The sequence below is a fragment of the Symphalangus syndactylus genome, chromosome 6 (genome assembly GCF_028878055.3).
Source record: "Symphalangus syndactylus isolate Jambi chromosome 6, NHGRI_mSymSyn1-v2.1_pri, whole genome shotgun sequence".
Taxonomy (NCBI): Eukaryota; Metazoa; Chordata; class Mammalia; order Primates; family Hylobatidae; genus Symphalangus; species Symphalangus syndactylus.
The window spans coordinates 91,431,975-91,452,878 of NC_072428.2; the positions used below are offsets into that span (position 1 = coordinate 91,431,975).

Here is a 20,904-nt window from a genome sequence, read left to right on the forward strand (position 1 = left end):
CACATTGAAAAAGAGGTTTTCCCTGACTCTTTATATGAGATAAGATGAATATACATACAGAAGATCCCATACACATAAGATTCCCTTAGGCAGCCCTCATCACACTTAAAATTATTGTATAAAGACTACACATCTTGACATACGTGGAGTTCTATGAGAGAAAAGATCAATGTATCTCTTGTTCACTCTTCTGTCCTCAGTGCCTGGCACCAATTGAGTACATAATAAATATTGATTAACTGAATATTGAATAACTGAATATGTTCAGAGCATGAACTTGCATTTGAACTTTTCAGTGCAATGTGATATTTTGTATGTTCCATGTACATACTGCAGTATGTATAATTACATGTTGAAATATGCCACAGAAAAGAGACTCTGAAGATAGCAATGGTACCTATTTTTACTGCTTTTATCCTACAACATTTACAAAGGTCAAATCTTTATAAGGAATCAGCTAGGAGACTATATCATTAAGGGCCATATTATATTCATAATTTCCTTTTTAAGGGCAACACAGTGACAACTTGTAAAGTATTCTTGTGTTTTTCTAATAGATACTTTATTTCTATTAGATATTAGATAAGTATTTCTAATAGATACTTTAATATTGCTCTCCTAGATTGATGCAGAGAGGGGAAAAATTGGGCCATGCAATTAATAGTGACACCAAGATGATGTTCTACTTTACTCATTTAAAAAAATCTAGTAACTTTTGAAGTTATAAAAATAATAGATACCCAATGAAGGCAAAGATATGTAAAAGAAACTTCTTCCACCCCCAACCAAATTTACTATCCTGAGGTAATCAAAGTTGACAATCTGTTGTACATCCTTGCAGTCTGTTTTCATGCTTATATAGAGTTATAACTATGTATCACTTAGAGACCTTAATATTTGCTTATTTAGAAAAATAGGATTAATACTATACATTTCTCTGCAGCTTAGATTACTCTTTAAATAACAATTATAAGCACCTTTCAAGATCAATAGATATTCATTGATTTTAAACTACATAGTTTTCCATGGTAATGACAAACACTATTTAATTATATTCTCATTGATAGGCATTTATGTCATTTCCAGGGTTTTACTACTACAAACAATATTGCAAAAAATAGTATTATATAGGCATCGTTATATGATACTGCCTTTATTTCTAGAGGATATGTTCTCAAAGTAGGATAACTCAAAGTCTGTATTTGTATTTTTTTATTTTAATAGGCATTATGTTCCCAAACAATTGCAGAATTTTATATTTCCAAGATGGCCGCCTTATCCTCACATTGCCTCTCACTACATTTCAGCCCCTCTGAATCTCAGTAGTGCTCTCCTTCTAGTTTCTGAGTTAAGGAACTTCTCCTTCTTCATATTTACCCTAACGGTATTTCTTTCTCTCGATGGTACCTGCTCTACTCTTCCCCAACAAATAAGACTCACGGTTTGTCCTTGACAGCAGAAAAACTAAATGTGGGATAAATCAATCCATGAATAGCTCAGTAAACATACACATTAGGAGATATTTCAAAAGTATCCCCATTATACAATTAAGCCTACAACTTGACCAAATTATTTGCCCAGTAATCTCATCCCATGAAAAGGTGGCCTTTTAAATTATCTCATATACTCACTCTCTGAAGTGCCTACTGATGAGAGCTTTAGAATGTCTCTATTTTCCTACCTTTTCTCCACTTTCTAGAACCTGAGCTTTCCTAAGATAAAGTTTAAAACCCATGGTCTTATTAGGTCTTCATGTGTTTTTCTTCTTTCCAGAATCTGTCTTTAGCACCTATTACAAATTTTCAGAAATGTGATCATCTTCCATTTATACTTAACTATATTATCTAGAATTTATTGCTTCTGTATTAGTTCATCCTCACACTGCTATGAAGAAATACCTGAGACTGGGTATTTTATAAAGGAAAGAGGTTTAATTGACCTACAGTTCCACATGGCTGGGGAGGCCTCAGGAAACTTGCAATCATGGTGGAAGGCGAAGGAGAAGCAGGCACCTTCTTCACAGGAGGTATACTTATGAGGTCAATCATAATGGCCCACCTTATTTTCACTTATTCATATGATGCAAGAAATACCCAAGTACTTCTGAGATGATGAGGAGGGTGGGGAGGGGAGGGAGGAGAGGAGAATGAAGGAGGAGAGGAGAGGACAGGGGAGGGTGGGAGAATGAGGGAGGAGGGAAGAAGAGGGGAGGGAGAGGAGTGGGAGGGGAAGGAGGGGGGAGGAGGAGGAGGGGGAGGAGGGAAAGAAGGAGGAAGGGGAGGAGGGGGAGGAGTGGGAGGGGAAGGAGGGGGGAGGAGGAGGAGGGGGAGGAGGGAAAGAAGGAGGAAGGGGAGGAGGGGGAGGAGGGGGAGGGGGAGGAGGAGGAGGGGGAGATGGAGTGAGTGCAAGCAGGGAAATGCCAGACACTTATAAAACCATCAGATCTCGTGAGACTTACTCACTACCACAAGAACAGGATGGGGGAAACCTTCCCCATGATCCAATTACCTCCACCTGGTTCTGCCCTTGACATGTGGGGATTACAATTCAAGATGAGATTTTGGATGCAGACACAGCCAAACCATATCATCTTCTACCTTTTATTTTCTCCCCATATCTTGAGATCTCTGCTCTGATTAAATCATCATGATATGGTTAGGGTAATTTTTCAAATTTTGCCCTCAGACAAGATACTTGGAGAGTATACATTCAGAACTTTTGCATGTTCAAAAGTGACTATTTTTTCCCAGATAGATGAATATCTTGGTAGAGTTAAGTTCTTGGATTACTATACCTTTTTTTTTCTCTAGTCACTGTAGATGTTACCCTCTCTTTGCGCTTAGAGTATTGCAGATAAAAGGTCTGATGCTCTTTTGTTCCTCTTTTCTTTGTAAGTAATCACATCTGTTCAGTATGGAAGCTGCTAAAGTTGCCTTTTAACGTTGTAGTTTGGAAATTTCAACTAGATGTATCCAGGTGTCTGCATGTTTCCTTAATCTGGCCTCAGATTCAGTGAACTATTTCAATCTGCAGACTGGTGTTTCTTCATCTTAGATAAACTTTCTTCTATTGTCTGTCGACTTATTTCTTCCTTGTACGTTCCTTCTTCTCATTCTGGAACTCATACTGTTTATATGTTGGGGATCTTGGGTCTGTCCTCCAAGCCCGTTACCATTTCTCTTAAGGTAGCTTTTGCTCTGTTGTACAGTAGCTCCCCTTAGCTACGAGGGATGTGCTCCAATACCCCCAGTGGATGCCTGAAACCTCAGATGGTACCAAATCCTATATATACTACACAAAAAAACTATGATACAATTTAATTTATAAATCAGATGCAGTAAGGGACTAAGAACAACAAATAATAATAAAATAGAATAATCATAACAATATACTATTATGAAAGTTATGTGAAGGTAGTATTTCTCTCTCTCAAACTATCTCACTGTACTGTAATCATCTATTTTTGCACCATGGTCGACCATGGGTAACTGAAACTATGGAAGAGCTGTGTTCCTTATTGGCAGAGCTATGTTCCTTTCTGGATTCTCTAGGAAATAATCCATTTCCTTGCCTTTTAAAGATTCTAGAGGCCACTAATATTTCTTGGCTTATGGTCTTTTTCTGTCTTCTAAGCCAGCAGCATTGCATCTCTTTGGCCATATTTAGTAGTCAATTCTTCCTCTTACCCTTCTTTTCTGCCGACTTTTTTCACTTTTAAGGACTCTTGTGATTACATTTAATCATAATCATCCAGATGAAGCCATCTGGATAATCAAAGATAATCTCCCCATCTCAGGGTTCTTAATCACATCTGCAGATCATCTTTTGCCATGTAAGGTAATATTCACATATTCCAGACATTAGGATATGAATCTCTTCAGGGGCCCATTACTCTGCTCACCATACCTGTATTATGAAATGGTCCTTACATTACATCCTTTAAACCTCCAGTTCTGTAAACAACAATAATTAGCTGAAAGATAGATGACAATGATGAGTGAAAGCAGAGCTCAAATAGGCCTAGTGATCATTATGCTTTTTCAGAAATGTTTCCTGTTAGCCTTCATAGAGTTTATTCATGACGTTTATTCCCTGGTACAGCATTCTCCATACTCAGTCTGGAGTTACCATGGTAAGAGTGACTAACCACATGCTCTTGTTCTCTTATAGAATCCAGTGAACATGAAGACAAAAGTGCAGGTGCCTCAGGGGAGATGCCCTCCCAGCCTTATCCTGCACCAGTGTACAGTCAGCCTGAGGAGCTGAAGGAGCAGATGGATGACACAAAGCCAACTAAACCTGAAGACAATGAGGAACCAGACCCATTGCCTGATAACTGGGAAATGGCCTATACAGAGAAGGGCGAAGTCTACTTCATTGAGTGAGTTTCACACATTTCTTTCAACAGTGCCAAAAAGATCATAGCAGGATATAAATGCTGTAGCAAGTTAGACATGGAAAAAAAAAAGAAAACATGAAATTCTGGTAACAGCTTTCTTATTTGTGAGAGAATAGTGGGATAGTGCCTTAACACAGTTAAGCATCCTAGAATACAGATATAAATCAAATAATGGATTAAATAATGGTACCCTACAATCTCTTATAACTAAAAAAGACAAATCTCCATGTGATGTTATTATTGAATTAGGAATAGTCTAGATATCATGAGAAAGCGCTTACTCAACTCCTCCTAAGACCCCCATCTTGTCGAAATGAAATTTTTTTCCTATTATCTAAGCTAGTTGCAGGAATATCCACTATCAAGTCCAGGAGTTTAATAAAATGCAACTATTTAAAGTAATAGGTCACAAAAGAAAAAATATTGATGTTGTTTCTTTGGTTGGTTGTTTATCTTTGAGACAAGGTCTCACTCTGTTGCCCAGGCTAGAATGCAGTGGCACAATCACGGCTCACAGCAGCCTCGACCTCCAAGGCTTAAGCAGTCCTCCCGCCTCAGCCTCCTGAGTAGCTGAGGCCACAGGTGCATACCACCATGCCTGGCTAATTTTTGTATTTTTAGTAGAGGTGGGGCTTTGCTTTGTTGCCAAGGCTGGTCTCAAACTCCTGAGTTCAGGTGATCGCCCACACTGGCCTCACAAAGTGCTGGGATTACAGGGGTGAGCCACTGCGCCCAGCCAAAGAAAATGTTTTTAGCATTTGACCCCGGTGTCAGATGTCAGTATAATAATTTGGCTTTGTATAGTTCATTATGCTTCCTTTTACTATATTCCATTGTATTAGTTGCTTACAATTTTTATGACTTGCTAAGGAAACTGTGGTGCAAATCCTGAACTTCTTGGTAATACTCATCCTAATCTTTCTTTTAGGACATTTTTTAAAAATGTAATTTTTGTATACATCTTATTAATAATGTCAGGCTTTTCTTTTCTTTAGCTTCTAGGATTAAAACAACTTTTTGAAAATTCCAAAATAGAAAATCTTCACACAAAATTAAATTATTGATATGCACAAAACAACCAAAATGTTCATTAGTAAGAGTAAAAACTGAAACTAATGTGAATGAACAACGCTTTTCCTCTCAAAGTTGTATAAGCCTCAAAGAGAGAAAAGAATAGAAACTGAAGTTTTTAGTGTTGACAGTGGATAAAAATATGAAAACTCTGATTATTTAAGAAATACATTAAAACTGGATTTTCTTTTCCAACCTGGAGTGATTTATAACTTAGATCTCTATAGGCAGAATTCAGTTGTGAAATTGAAATGTTACCACATACCAATATTTAATTCTCACGTGAAGTTGGAAACTCTGAATCATGCGACCAAGGGACTACATAATCAGGTAATTACTCAGTGCTCTGCTTGACTCCAGCATGGATGAGAAACACAATGTTTTGTAGAAAATGAATCAATAGCGTTCACCTTTCAGCAAATGTTCTAATTTTAAAAGGAGTAAGAATCTCTTACATTATTTCTTATTGCTATAATCAATGACCAAGGCATCTTTTATCAATTAACTGGAAAATAGAATGTTTAAAAAAGTGACCTATTAAAAATAATCATATCTAGAAACATAATTTTGATATTGATAAAGACAGCATGACATCATTGCAGACCAGAAGTCAAAATACAAATCTTAGATATGAGGTCACAAATAGATGTTCAGAACAATTGATGTTTGGAATAAGGAAGCTGATGACATACATAGTTTTATTATGTAAGACAAAGGGATTAAGGCTATATGAAAATAATAAAAGGAAAGCAGCATGACAAGTTGATTAAAGACTATTTTCTTACAATGTTTCCAATGATGCAATCATAAAAACCTTTTTCTGTGTGTGATTATTAAGTAAACTTTCCTCTTTTAACTACATCAGGTTTTGAGGTTGTGAAGAAAAAGAACTTCAAAAGACAGAACTTATGTTCCAGGTGTATAATAAGTAGTGAGGCTCGGTCAGGGCTTGAGAGAATCTAGCAAAATGATTCTATGACTCGTCAGTCAGCCAGTGTTGGCATTCAAACATATGTAAGATTTTGTCCTTGCTTTCAAACTTGTTGGCAAGATGGGGAAGAGAGACAAGTAGTTATAAACACTTGGTCAACAATTTCTCAATTTTGTGATACTATTCAGGGAAGCCAAAGCTTACAATAGATTTAAGATATAAAAGGGGCACCACAGAGAATGTGAGATAACATAGACTTGAAAAGTTAACAATGGCTAGATAGAGCATTCCAGGTATGGGAGCTGTCATTACAAAGACGAAGTCCCTAGGTGTATTAGGAATGGTGAGGAAACCCCTGACTCTACTAGAGAAGTATGTATTAGTTGGCAAATCCCAGGAAATAACTGCTTAGTTTTTGTTTCACTGGATCATTAGTGCTTTTGAAAGGCAAGCAAAGGAGTGGCATTTTGTTGTTGTTGTTGTCGTTTGAGTTTGTTGTTTTTTAATCTTCCTAATGTTGGAGGAAAGGACTGGTGGACAGTATTAGGAGCAGAGATGGATAGAGGTGGAAAATTAAAACAAAATGGAGGAAACAATTTCATCTGTGGCAAAAGAGCTGATGCTGAGGGAGACTAAGGTGAAAGAAGGAGCCTGGAGTCATGGTGGAAGTGACTGTGTCTGGAAAGTGATTAACAGAGGAGGCAGGATCGAGGTAGTCTACGACGCCTGTTTAAGGTTCCTCCATAGACTGGAGGCATCCCCGCCCGCCTGCTCCCCAACACCCTCCACCTTTCCCTCGGTTTGTGATTCATCTGTCTTTCATACAGGTTACCTTTGAACCTCAAGATTCGGTGTGATGAACTCAGGTATCACAGAGCGGGCAGTGGATCAGCCTCTTTTTGTCAGGTCCTTCATGTCCATACCATCACCACCAACAACGTTGCAGTTTCCCCTCTCTCTGCTTATGGTTTACTGTGCTTTACTTTTTCTTTAGTATTCACTGGTTTTCTCCTGTCTGTTTTCACTCTTTGCCCTGGAATGTTCCTTCCTTTCCTAATTACATTTAAATCAACATTTCCACACATTGTCATTGATCTGTGAGTACCTTTGCTTCTATGACAAAGAATTCTTATGTAACTGACAAACTCTATACTATGAAAGGCCCTTGGAAGCAGATCTTGTAGAATATAAGATTGTATTCTACAAGAGATTGTATTCTACAAGAGATTCTAATAGAGACAGTGATTGGGGAGGGAGCATGGTTGAGCAATAAGACATGTCTTAAGGACAAAGCCACCGTGTGTCTCAGAGGTAGTCCTGAAGTAGTTATGTACCAGAAAGCACGATAGAAAGGGAAAGTAGAAATATGTTCACATTGTGGGATGGCTCAGTTAAGCTACTTAACATATGCATTACCTCACATACTTGTCGTTTTCTGTGTTGAGAACACTTAAAATCTACTTTCAGCCATTTTCAAAAATATAGTACTTATGATTTTTATCAATTAAGTAACTAAATAAATAAAATGTTTTTTAAAGGAAAGGTAGAAAACCGTAAGAGGAAGGTAAACCAGAGGGAAAAGAAAGAAGAAAAATGAGAGAGATTTGTGAGGGAAGAAGTGCTGACATCAGTAAAAACTTTTCTCTTGTACAGATATTGTGAGAGCTGCTTAGAGTAATGAAAGTCTCCTCTGGCAGGTCCCACCCTTTAATTAGACTTTGTTGAAGTCTGTATCCTGTGAAATGAAGATCATGACAAAACAGAAAATAAGTGAAATGGAGGAGAATGATTCTTTGAGTCTGTGTATAAGATAGATAGATAGATAGATAGATAGATAGATAGATAGATAGATAGATAGATAGAATAGTTATTTCTAAATAGAACAAAGGAACTCTACACTGAAACATTACATATGTAGTTTTAAAAGACGTATTAAACAGTATAGGTTTTGAATTAAGGTAACAAACAATTCCATTTACTTGTCTTTTTTATGCAATAATGTTTTGAAATATGTATTGGTTTATGTGATACTGCAAAATAGTTATATGGCTCAGTCCTTTAGAAGTTCCGCATTTAAGAGGTGAAATTTTAGAGGTTCTTCATTTAAGAGGGAAAGGTTTTTTCTGCTCTCAGCAACCCTGGTAAACTAGTGGGCCAACTATGTTTCCCACACTACTCAAATTACTTCTTTTGATGAATGATGAAAGCAGATTTCTTCTATCCTATAGAATGACATTTAATTGGAAAAGGAGAATTGCTGAGAAAATACTTTTATGCAGCATAATTTTAAATTTCAAGTGAACACACTCTTCCAAACATGCTTTAAAATAGTAATAATGTCTTACGTTTCATAATTTTCAGGAGACTTTTAAATGTATAATACTGTGTAAAACCAGTAATCTCTTTGACTCATGTCATCATCTTCATTAACATTATCTTTGAAATAGGCAGTATATTAATTGTAAATTCACATGAGAATATGTGAATTCAAATGAGTTATTATATATCAAGCACCCACCTTTTTAAGGATGTATTCGGGTTACCTTAACAACAATAGTTCATCTGTTAAGCGTTTTTACTCCATTCACTTAATCCTCACTTTATGAAACTGAGGCTTTTAGAAGTAACTACTTGCCAAAAAGTCAGACATAGCCAGGGCTCTTTGACTCTATTTGTTCAACAGAGGTTTATTGGTCATGTGTTATGTCCTGGGAATCATTCGAAACCCTGAGAATACAGTAGTCAAAAAAACTGACAAGATTCAGACTTTCATGGGATATAGACTGTCTCCATGGTCCTTGTTCTTAACCAATGTGCTGTGATGCCTACTTCACATCATCACCACCCTATAAAGTGTCTGGTTTATCCACATTTCATAGACGAGACTTTGAGGCATCCTTGGACAAATTAACATTCCCAAGGTCACATAGCTCTTTCACTCTACAAAGTCATTCCCATTATCTCATACTACCTCCGATAGAAACAAACGTTGGCTGAGAAAAAAAGTAAACTTTTATATTACAAATGGTATTTGTTTTATAAGTTTCTTGGCCAGCAATTCACTACTCCAGAGGCTAAATGTTCCATAAAAGAAGAGCTGCCACAGGGTTAATCTGGATTGACATGCTTTGGGAATCCCATTAAATTACTTCTTTCTTTGGGAGTCAGTTTAGTTAGTGACACAAAAGAGACTGCTATTGCTCTGGCAAAAAACAAAAAGACAACAAGAACCTATTTGTTTACTGCCATCTTCCTGAATGGCAGTGAACACTATGTCATCTTAAATAACAGATTTTTAAATGCAGGCTTTTGAAACTGAAAATCACATCTGTGAAAAATGTCATGGCTGTATATGGTTTACAAATATTTGTCAGGGCTGAATTGGCTTTTAAATTCTAAACAAACACACAATTAGTTTATGTTTCTTTTTGTGTTCCTATTTCTGTATCTCCTTAAGTTTTAATTAAATCACCAATTACCATTTCCGAAAAACATTAAACATCATTTATTAAAGAAAAGATAAAATACTTTGGAAATTTATTGCAGAGAAATATAAAATCAAATTTTTGGTATGCAGCAACACCAGAAATATACTTTCTCATTCTATACTTGACATATCGTACTAGTCACAAAATCTGGTCTAGGCTTACTGTCAATCGTATTACAAAGACAGGAGATACATTGAATATTTTTTCATATATTTTTTTCTTGTGCCTGCACAAGATTCTGGTATAATTCCCAGACAGAAAATAAATGTTTTAGACAAAACAGTGTGCAATACACATCCACAATATCCAAAACAATATTTGTAATGAAACTTCTTTAAAAATATTTTCTAAACACATGAAAGATAAAATGGCAAATGCAAATATTCATATGCTTCAGAGAAATTGTAGGAATATTATTTAGGCAACAACCACTAAAGAGCTCATTGACAGTAGCTTTATTTGTGTATTATCTACATATAGATAGAAAAAAAAATGGTGAAACTTTGGGTGAATGGAGTCTTGAAGGAACAAGTTTGCCCTGTTTATCACCAATTAGATATATCCGATCATTGCCTTTAATAATTATTTTGAAATGATGATATAGAAGGAAGAGAAAGTCTTTTGGAAAATGTTATAATCATCCTGAGGATTTTATTGACTATGATGTAAAATCTACTCAATTTATATACCTTTAAAAATTAATGTTTTTCAGCAAGCTAACACACGAACAGAAAACCAAACACCGCATGTTCTCACTCATAAGCGGGAGCTGAACAATGAGAACACGTGGACGCAGGGAGGGGAGCATCACACGCCAGGGCCTGTTGGGGGACGAGGGCCTAGGGGAGGGATAGCATTGGGAAAAATACCTAATGTGGATGACAGGTTGGTGGGTGCAGCAAACCACCATGGCATGTGTATACCTATGCAACAAACCTGCACGTTCTGCACATGTACTCCAGAACTTACAATAATAATAATAAAAGTGTTTTTAAAACCTAAAGTCAAGTCATCAATCTGTTACTACTGTCTCTGAACGTATATCACTACTGCTATTGAAACCTTATCATCCACAGACATTTTGAGTTGCTATTGACTCCAGAATATTTACCTGAACCTTGTTTATCTTGTTCAGAAGATTGTTTTATGCAATCAAATGTCATTGGCTTTAATCTCTTGTTATTCTTATGGCGTAGTATTTCCCAGGTGTGGGGTGGGGGGCTGGGAAATACCATTTAACTATCAGTTTAAGATTGAGATTCAGAATTGGCTATTTGGAGGACTTATTAATCATTGTTTTAAGTCTGTTTCTAGTTTTAGAGAAAACGGAGCAAAGGAAAGGAATGTGTTTAATAATAAAAGTTTTTCATTTCACTAAGAAAATTTCAGTTGATGAAATTGAATTTTTCCAATAGTTGTACAGCAGTGAAAACATTTTGCTCTGGCAATATTAAAGAACAAAAGAAAAGAAAAGGAAACAGAAAGAAATTAGAAAGGAATGGAGAGCATGTTTTAATATTAGGTTTGAATTAGGTTACCCTTGAGGATCTAGTTATGTATATACCTAAGAAATGGAAAGATGGTTTGTACCCTGACTGGACAAACACTAGAGTGAATGAAAAACTGGAACAGAAGAATAGAATATGGCATGATCTATAAGAAAATTTTAAATTTTGCTCCTAACAAATACTGCATCCATTGATAGCATTTCTTAATAACATAATTCTTTAATATAGCTTCTAAGACCAAATATTCATATGTAGATTATATGAATCAGGTTTCCAAAAAGACTTCATTTTAGAAAAATATTCAAATATGAATGAAGAAAATTTGATTTGAAAGTGATTCAGGACTGGGCACGGTGGTTCATGCCTGTAATCCCAGCACTTTGGAGGCCAAGGCAGGCAGATTGCTTGAGCTCAGGAGTTTGACCCCATCTCTACAGAAAAACGCAAAAAATTAGTCAGGTATGTGGCATGCACCTGTAGTCTAGTCCCAGCTACTTGGGAGGCTGAGGCGGGAGAATCACTTGATCCCAGGAGGTGGAGGTGGCAGTGAGCCAAGATCATGCCGTTGCACTCCTGCCTGAGCAATAGAGCCAGATCCTGTCTAGAAAAGGAAAAAAAAAAAAAAAAAAAAGGAATAGAAAAGAAAAAGAAAGTGATTCAAATACAGAATTTAAGTTTATAAGGAGAAAACTTTCCAGTGACAGTGATATTATCAGTGCCTCCTCAATCACAGTGCTCTCTTTTGTCTCTATGCACATGGAACTTAATATCATACTTACTAAGTGCAAAGCATTTACACTTAAGGAATTTAAGTAGTGCTTAACTATCCATAAACAGTAGGTAAAGTTCTGTTTCTAAACTACTGGCAGAAGCTGGGAAACAGACTCTTGATTACTATTCCAGGGAGTGAAATGAAGCACCTCAGCATAAAAAGCCAAGTGTGAGGTTCCAGATGCCTCTGGTTTCAGACCACTAAAAAAAACCTTGTACCTGGAAACCAGATATATCTGGGTTTAATGCTAGCTGACTCCTTCAGTTTCACGCACTAGCTCTTTAGCCTTGGGCAAGTTACCCACCTTCCCCCAACCTGGGTTTGTCCATCTGTAAAATGGAATTCATAATGCTTAGCCACAAAGGTTCATTAGCATTAAATGAGGGGACATATCTGAAAGTCCTGCTGCTTTCCCTGACACAGTAGACAATCGAGAAATGACACGGGATGGTGAGAATAACTTTGCAATGGTGTGCTGCACTGTAAATAGCTTTTCTTGTTGAAATGAAGCATGTTCTACGTGAGAAGAATGCTTTCTCAGAAGATAGGATATTAACCTGCTGCTTCTGTCGGTTTGGCAAAAGTTAAGCTTACAAATTGTACAGAAATGTCTGCTCATTGCTGATCCGCCTATTGCATATTTTCAAGGCCATTTTGATACGAATTTAAACTAGAAATGCGGACTTGACTGAAATTTCACTTCCGGCTTACTCTAGTCCTCTAGACAGACCTAGCGTTTAGTTTAACATCAGAGAAGAGTTTGGGATATGCCCATATGATAAACCATTGTTTTTGGTTTTCATCCAGGTTTTTAAATATGACATTGACTGGACTTAAATAGCCACTGGCTTTTTCACTTGACCTCTCACTTTTCAGGATCATCACATTAGCTTTATCCTAAAATGAAGTAGTATATTAGTATGATTCAAAATTCCTAGAAAATATTTATTGCATTGTCCAGCTGGAAAAACAAAGGTTTATGTGCAAATGTAGCCTATGTATGTGTAAGTGTCTCTGTTAAAGAAACTTGAATTGAAATACAAAATTAGCATTGGCATTTTCTTTTCCTGGCATTTATGTGACACACAGTTTGAGTAGATACAGAAAACTGATGTCATGCACCTGAATCTGCCCTAGCTAGGAACTGAAAGGAAATAACCTCCTTAAACTTGAAAGATAGTACGCAGAATGTGGAAGAATCCCTCAATTATCCCATTTTGAACACAGTTTCCTGCCCGACATTTAATTTGGTTTTCAAATGGAATTATTAAGCTTTAAAATATGTAATTTAAGGGAAGTAGAAGAGCTGGTTGGTCTGTTGTCTCCCAATGCATTAAAAATAATCCTCTTTGCAAGGAATCTTGGAGGAGCATGCAAATTACAAGGCTGGTGAGAACTCCTATTGAAAAATACTGTGCTGGATCTTCATGTGATGTTTAAGACAATTACTGGAGGTAACTGCTACCCACATTGCTTTCAGAATCATTTCTGAAGATCAGCTAAAAATGGTGTTAACTATAAGAGACTCAATCTGTCAAAATGTATTAAAGTGACATACCGTTAATGCTAGTTCAACCTAAAAAAAATCAGCCTGTAATGAAATGCTTTATGTAGACTCAGGAAAGCTGGAAAATTCACAGTTCTCTACTAAATTAGCCAGTATTTGAGACCCATGGTGGTGTGCAATAGAAATGGTAATTTGACTCTCTGCAGTGGCTTAGTAATGTTCCCTTAATACTTACCCATGGATGTGTTTGCTTTTGTGAATATATCTCAGGGGCCTAGAAATGACTTTTCTCCAAAAAGAGGAAAGGATTTGGAAGAAGCAGGTGAGGACAAAAGGAAGAGAAATATATTTTCCTTGCTTACTTCCCAACATTTCTCCCCATCTCATAGAAACATAGACATCAACACATACATACACACACACCCCCACACAATTTGGACGGAGCCATATCTATAAAGAGCATTTTTAAGTGATTTTTGTTTTATTTAAATGAGAGCAGCAAACACTGAACCGGTGCCCCTATCCTCACATTAGGAATAGTCAGAACCTGCATCCTCAGGCTTCAAGTCTTTAGTTCAGAAGAAAATGCTAGATTATATTGACATGCAAACGAGGGCCAGAACTAGATGAAAGTGTCTGCAATACTTTATATCCTTCTAAAACTTGATAATGAAGCACCACCAGATTTTACAAGGGTCAAATTGAGGAAAGATAAAAGCTGGCATGCTCTCCTGTTGGTTTATTATTTGATCAAATTCACAGCCTTTATCCGATCAACTTATTAGAGCCCTGTTGAGAGGCATTTATCATCGAAGAGCCCTTAAATGTTAAGAATGTGATGGAGAATACTTTATTCCATGTGAAAGTCAGAAATAAAATGGCATCTTCTACAGGAGCAGAAACTTCATGACCCAAGGGTCTTTATGTCACAGTTCTCAAATCAAAGATGGCTCTATACCTAAACAGATGGGATGGATGATCATTCAGAAAATGCTATTTGAAGAGTGATTTAACACATTGGAATAGCTTTCTGCTACCCATCTTGACTCCATCCTCCCTCCTTCCTGGCTTGAAAATTCCTTCATTAAGAAGGAACTTGGTTTTTACACTTGTGATTAAATATACTGCCTGGGTGAATTGTCTAACCTTCATTGTAAGTACAGATTGGTTTATCAGATTATCTAGCTAACATTTGTGGTTATGATTGGCAACATATAGTTAAATTTCATTAAAGAAAGAGAATATATGTGAAATTTATATCATCATTATCATTTTGACCTCCTTACAACTGTAGTAAAGTATGCCTATTACCTGGCTCTGATTTCTATTTCCATCCTCTCTTCATTCTTCCTTTCATGTTCCATTCATTGGCCTTCTGACTGTTCCCTAGAAACACCTCACAGTTTCCCACACCTGTGCCTTTGCTTATTCTTTTCCCAAACCCCTCACACATGTCACATTCTTGATAATTTGTCCATCGGTAAATGAGATCCCTTGAGACAGCTGTACACGGTAAATATTTTAGCTCCAATGAGCAGTTATGTGAGCCATGAGTGGTTCTTGAATTGTAATGTGCATGAGAAGTACTAGGAGTGCTTGCCAATGATGGAGATTGTGTAGCCCCACCTCAAAGATTCTTATTTGATAGTTCTTTGAGGACCCAGAATATGCATTGCTAATATGTGTTGTCCACCAGGTAATTCTAATGCAGGTTATTTCACAACCACTTCAAAAAACACTACTTTAAGAATATCTCTCCTTTACTTTTTAAATTTCTGGCATAAGTCTTACAAGAAAACATTTTTTCAAAAAATTTTATCATTAATTTCTGGAAATTCCATTTCAGAAACATTAGAATGCAGGCAGTCTTATCCCCTACCTTCTGAGCTGGGTCGAAAGTATTTGGATGAAAGACAGTTTAATGCGAGTTAATAAAGTTGCTATTAATCAGTTATTGAGAAAATGCAGGAATCCCAAGAACATGCTATAATCTGCATCACTTTTGTACTGCCTCTGCCAGCTCTGTAGTTAAAGAGTAACAAAACAACTGTTTATGAAAAGGGTAGGTTTAAGATGAAAATAATTCTTTTGCAAAACTCAGGAAACATTATCAGAGCCTGTGGACTGTGCTCTTCCAACTGGAGAATCCTGTATTTGTAATAAATTCCTTTTGCTCTGGATGAGTTCTGCATTTTCAATGAGGTTAACTTGGCAACATTCTAGTTGATTTTAATAAAAATAGCTGCTTTGAGGACAGGGAGCTGAGGTTGCCAAATTTACAGCTGCCTTGCACAATTACTCTTACACCTCCTTCAGGGCTACTTAGAACCAGTAAGCAAATTAAGTGTATCGATTGCAATTTTGTTGGACTAACCCTGCTTTTTTTTTTTCTAAGGAATAAACTTGATTCCTTTTAGTATGTGTCTGTTCAGAGTGATCTCTTTTCTTTTCAGCCATAACACAAAGACAACATCATGGCTGGATCCACGACTTGCGAAAAAGGCTAAACCTCCAGAAGAGTGCAAAGAAAATGGTAGGTTATTAAGTTTTTATGGCGTTTCAGCAATGTGCTTTGAGACTATTTGTGTTTCTTAAACGAGAGTCTCACCTGAAGAGGCAATAATCTAGTTGAAACAATTTTAACGATGTAATGTTTAATGCTCAGATAAGAGAGAGGATTAACTCGGCATTTCAGCAGGGCCATGTGGTTTTGCTTTTTCTCTCTGAGGAGACTGTGCTGAATATCACATCTCTGTCATCTCTGTTGGTTCTGTTTGACTCCTGGCCTGACTTTCCACCACCTACTAAGGACTTTTTGTTTGCAATACGTCGCTCTGAGGACTCTGATCTTTTAATTGGAGTCAGATATGATGCATAAGAGAAACAGTTTGTGGCACTATAATGTTTGATTTTGTTTTGAAAGGCTTAGCATTCTAGCAGTTATTAAGGACTCAGAAATATAAAGACATGCTTTCCTTGAATCAAGCATTTAAATAAAATAACCAGTTGCCTGAATGTCTTAGATTATCCTTAGTGTTTTCCAGTTCTCAATATTCTAATATTGACCTTCTTTAAAATAGACTGTTTTCATGCATGTGAAGAATTTTTTAAAAATAATTTTGAGGACTAGATGAATGTAAACCTTGTTTTTAAATTCGTAAATTATATGGGTGAAGTCTGTTACTGATGATACTTGTAATTTTTTTAAATATTGAGTTTAATTTTAAAGGAGCACTTATAGTTTAGCTAAGATGATCAGTAGCATACCCTCTGATGATTTGTTATTTGACCACATTCACATACTTTATGTGATTAAATTATTAGAGCTCTGTTCAGAGGTTTCTGTCATTGAGGAGCTCTTAAAGGTGAAGAAAACAGCAGAGAATATGTGAACTTTAAACAAACTTTTTAAAAAGTTAACTTTTAAAATAGTGTCTCATTCTAAAAGGCCTTTCTTTCCAAGCATAATTCTGACTTTCTCGGATACTATCCACATTCCTATGTTATAAGGTAACTGTTCACAGGCTAGGGACTGAGTTAAATTAAAAATTAGAGATTGTAATTTATATGAACATATATAAATGTACAAATATCCAGTTTTAGTCTATATTTAGTTTTATATTCATAGCCATATTTGTACCTTTCTGTATAATAGTACAACGGTATGCAGTTGAATCCCGTAAAATTATTGTATGACCTGAACTTTTAAGCATGATTGGGTTATATTTCATTGACACCAATGAAACATGTGTTACAAAATGTGATAGTCTGAAAATTAACATGACCTGTTCTAACTGGGAGTTATGATTTACTTATGCCACAGTTGTAAAACCTTAATATATTCTAATTAAAGTGAATTTAACAATTTTGCAGTTCTGTGACCTGTTGAACTTCTCAGCTGTCTTGCGCCTTTGAGTTGTTCTTTTTATTATAAAAAGCTATTAAAGTCAATTTTAAAATCCTGAGAGAGATGCAAGCATAACATATTACATAATTATAATATTTCAATGTTATTTGTTTTTCCCACATCTCTGCTTATCAGACTTAACAGGATGGTAGGTTCCTAAAATATGATGCTGGTGTCCTCTGAACCAAATGTCGTTGAGAAACAAGTTCTAGAACTCAGTTTATAGATCAGGATGATTTGTAACTTAGTCAACTGCTATTTGTTTTCATTTACTACAAAATAAATAATTCCTAGACTCTATTCTTTATATTATTGGACTGTTTTTACGGTGGAAACTAACATCTAGTTTGTTAGAATGTTATTATTCTGGACACCTATTTTAAGTTTTCTTGCCAAGAAAAGTGCTTTTAGGTAATATTGTTACCTATGTTTTACTTTTCTTTAAATGACGTAGATTAGTATTACTTATTTATAACACTGATGTTAATGGATGCTGTTGAACTTGCCAGTTAAGTCATGATTCGTCATATGTGCCACACTTCGGCTCAGACAAAAGTTAGTACAGTAATTTTCTGAATGCAGGAATATATATAAAATGTGTATTAAAAAATGTAGAGGCTCTGATGATGATATCTTTTTCCAGCAAAGATTTGCCCTTCGTCTGCTAGACAGATAGAGTGAAAGCTAATTACCCTAATCCAAACCAGAACTGAGCCAACTTGAGGTTGGGTTGAGTTTGCCCTGTTCTTTGAGTGTTTGGCCACCAGAGTTTTCAACTAACAGCCTAGTGCAGATTGGCAAACATTTTCTGTAAAGGTCCAGGCGATAAAGATTTTAGAAAACGTTTTGCAGGTCATCCAGTTTCTTTGCACTCATTGTGCAAAAGCACTGTATGTCAATATACAAAGGTCATGCATGTGTTCTGATAAGGATTTATTTATGGACATCAGAATTTGAGTTTTGTATACTTTCTTTTTCTTTTAACCAGAGGAAGCAGGTTTTATTGATGGGTTGTCTCCTGAAACCAGAAAGACTGTGTACTCTATTCCAGTTACCCCCATGCCTCCAGGACCCCATGTTGTTCCACTTGAGGGGAAGATAAAAATTGCCTCTTGATTTTCCAAAGCCCAGTCTTTCCCTTCCCTGTGTAGCCTTAGAAACTCAGTAGCAATGCTGTTTGGTGTTTTGGCTTTTTTTTTTTTTTTCCTTCTGCTGCAGCCACTTCGTATCACCTAGAGGTGGAGAGTGTCCTGGGAAGCAGTTAGATGAGTTAAGTGTGATACACAGGAGAACAGGATTTTAGCCTATCAAAAGTCCCTCTGCCCTGACTCAGTGGCTTGGTCCTTCGTTGGTTATATTTCTCTTTGTGCTGGAATACCCCCTTCTGAATCAGATCAGGGATTTCCACTGCCAGCCATGGACCCGGCCCCAGAGCCATGAGATGAGCTAGTTCAAATTTGGATACGTTCCTGGCCCACAAAGATTTGAAATCATCCGTCAGGCAATTTTGCCACCTCTGTACATCTTTGCTGTCTTTCCATCCAGCTCGGGGACTGCAATTTCTGGGGTAGTAGTAAGATATATGATAGGGATTTCAAACTTGACGTCAAACTCACATTTTAGGAGGTCATGGATATACCAACATTTTCCAAACCACCAAGTCCCTACCTTGCTAGACTCCAGTTGCAACCATCATTGTCGCCATTCTTGTTGTTCTCCACGTAGCAGATAAGGGTCTGATATTCCTCCTTCGATCGCTGCACCCACAACTCCCAATCTTGGGGTCCTGCGTTAGTCTTCAGTGCCAGAGTCTCAGACACAACATGTCAGGGGGCCTCATCTGCCATCTTGGGCCAGGGCGAGTTTTGTATACTTTCACATAACGAAATGTCCTTCTTTTGATTTTTCCTCAACTACTCGAAAATGTGTAAACTGTTCTTAGCCCATGGGCCACGCAAAAATTGGGGTGGGCTGAATTTGATCCACAGGACAAACCCCATCCTACCATGTTTGTGTGGGACTCTACTCTTGGCAGGTCTTGAACACCAATATTTTTAAATATTTTTCTTCTCAGGATTGTCAGACTCCCAAAAATCTGAGGTGCTTTTCAGGGGATTTAGCTTAACTCTTTTGCCCTAGATCCTGCAGCTCCAGAATTGACAAATGTCAGGAGATAACTGACTGACTGTTTGAAATCTCTCACATCTATATTTGTCACTGCAGTCCCTCAAGAGTCCTCACTCTTCTGGTTTCTTTAATGTCCAGCAGTGGCCTTCTTCCCAGGCCAAGTCTATACTATTCTAAGAGCCCAGACTCAACAAAAGCAGCTGCAAATTCTTCCTTCACCTCTCCAGGGTTCCCTTTTGAGAATCTTAGACCTTCTAGACCGTGCTGCTTCAGCTAGTTTCTGATTTCTTTAAACTGCTTATTTTTTTACATTTTATCTAGACTTTCTGTTTTCTCATGTCTAATAAGCTACTCCATCCTATCTGGTAGCAGAAATTTTAGTGCAGTAATTTTAAAATTGTACATTTGGGATGTTACTGGGCTGGATGTCATAAAATCTTTACTGTTATCCTAATTTATATTTTAATAACTGAAGATTATATATTATTTTTTCATATATGTGTGCTTATTATGTATGAATGTATGGAGGTATGTAGTGTATGTGTAGATATGTATCTGGAAATGTTTGCATCTTCAGATCTGTTTACATAAATGAGTAAAGTTAATTCCTGTTCAATTAATATAAGAACAAGACAAGTGAAAGAGAGATGAGAGGGGATACTAACGAGACTAGAAAAAAAACTAACAAAAGTTTTCTCATTGGTATTAAGGAGAAACAGGACATGGATGGCTCAGTACAAATATATATTAAACAAGCACTTATTCTACTGACAGTAAAGCAATCATTTTGCCTTTTTACTTAAAGGATAATACTGCAACTAAATGTAAAAACATACTTCCTTCTCTCACAATAGGGTTGGAAATACTAAAGTCATTATGTTCTGTGCATTTGTCATAGCTCTGTACACTTTGGGAGTTTTAGCACCAGTCTACATGGCAGAAAAAAACGTCTCCACCTACTACTGGATTCTAATATTAGTATTTGGGGGAGTGCTGTTTAGCAAGCCAATATAGTCTTTTTTAAAATGCCACAGAAATAGCAGTTAACCACTAAATAACTTGGATGCAAGATTGGTTAAAGTGTGTATAAAGCCCCATCATATTTCTCCTCTCAGAGTCAGTAATATGGGATCCTCCTGAGACATTTTCAATCACAAGCATTTTTGTGCTGACCTCCCATGAGCATTGCTGGGT

The 20,904-nt window shown here is 36.7% G+C and overlaps 2 protein-coding genes across 12 annotated transcripts in view; one reads left to right on the forward strand and one right to left on the reverse strand.

Annotated features, from left to right (window-relative positions):
- MAGI2 (membrane associated guanylate kinase, WW and PDZ domain containing 2) overlaps window positions 1–20,904 on the forward strand; it is a 1,470,566-nt gene that overhangs the window by 960,536 nt on the left and 489,126 nt on the right. For all 11 annotated transcript variants that reach the window (XM_055283428.2, XM_055283421.2, XM_055283424.2 and 8 more), the window contains 2 exons: window positions 4,171–4,381; window positions 16,130–16,209. In XM_055283428.2, the coding sequence (XP_055139403.1) occupies window positions 4,171–4,381; window positions 16,130–16,209 (291 nt within the window). The remainder of the gene's footprint in view (window positions 1–4,170; window positions 4,382–16,129; window positions 16,210–20,904) is intronic.
- Window positions 17,747–19,430, reverse strand: LOC129484816 (ubiquitin-fold modifier-conjugating enzyme 1). Its single transcript, XM_055283433.2, is given in 3 exon segments — window positions 17,747–19,089; window positions 19,092–19,277; window positions 19,280–19,430. Coding segments are annotated over 3 exon segments (573 nt in total). The 3' UTR covers window positions 17,747–18,853.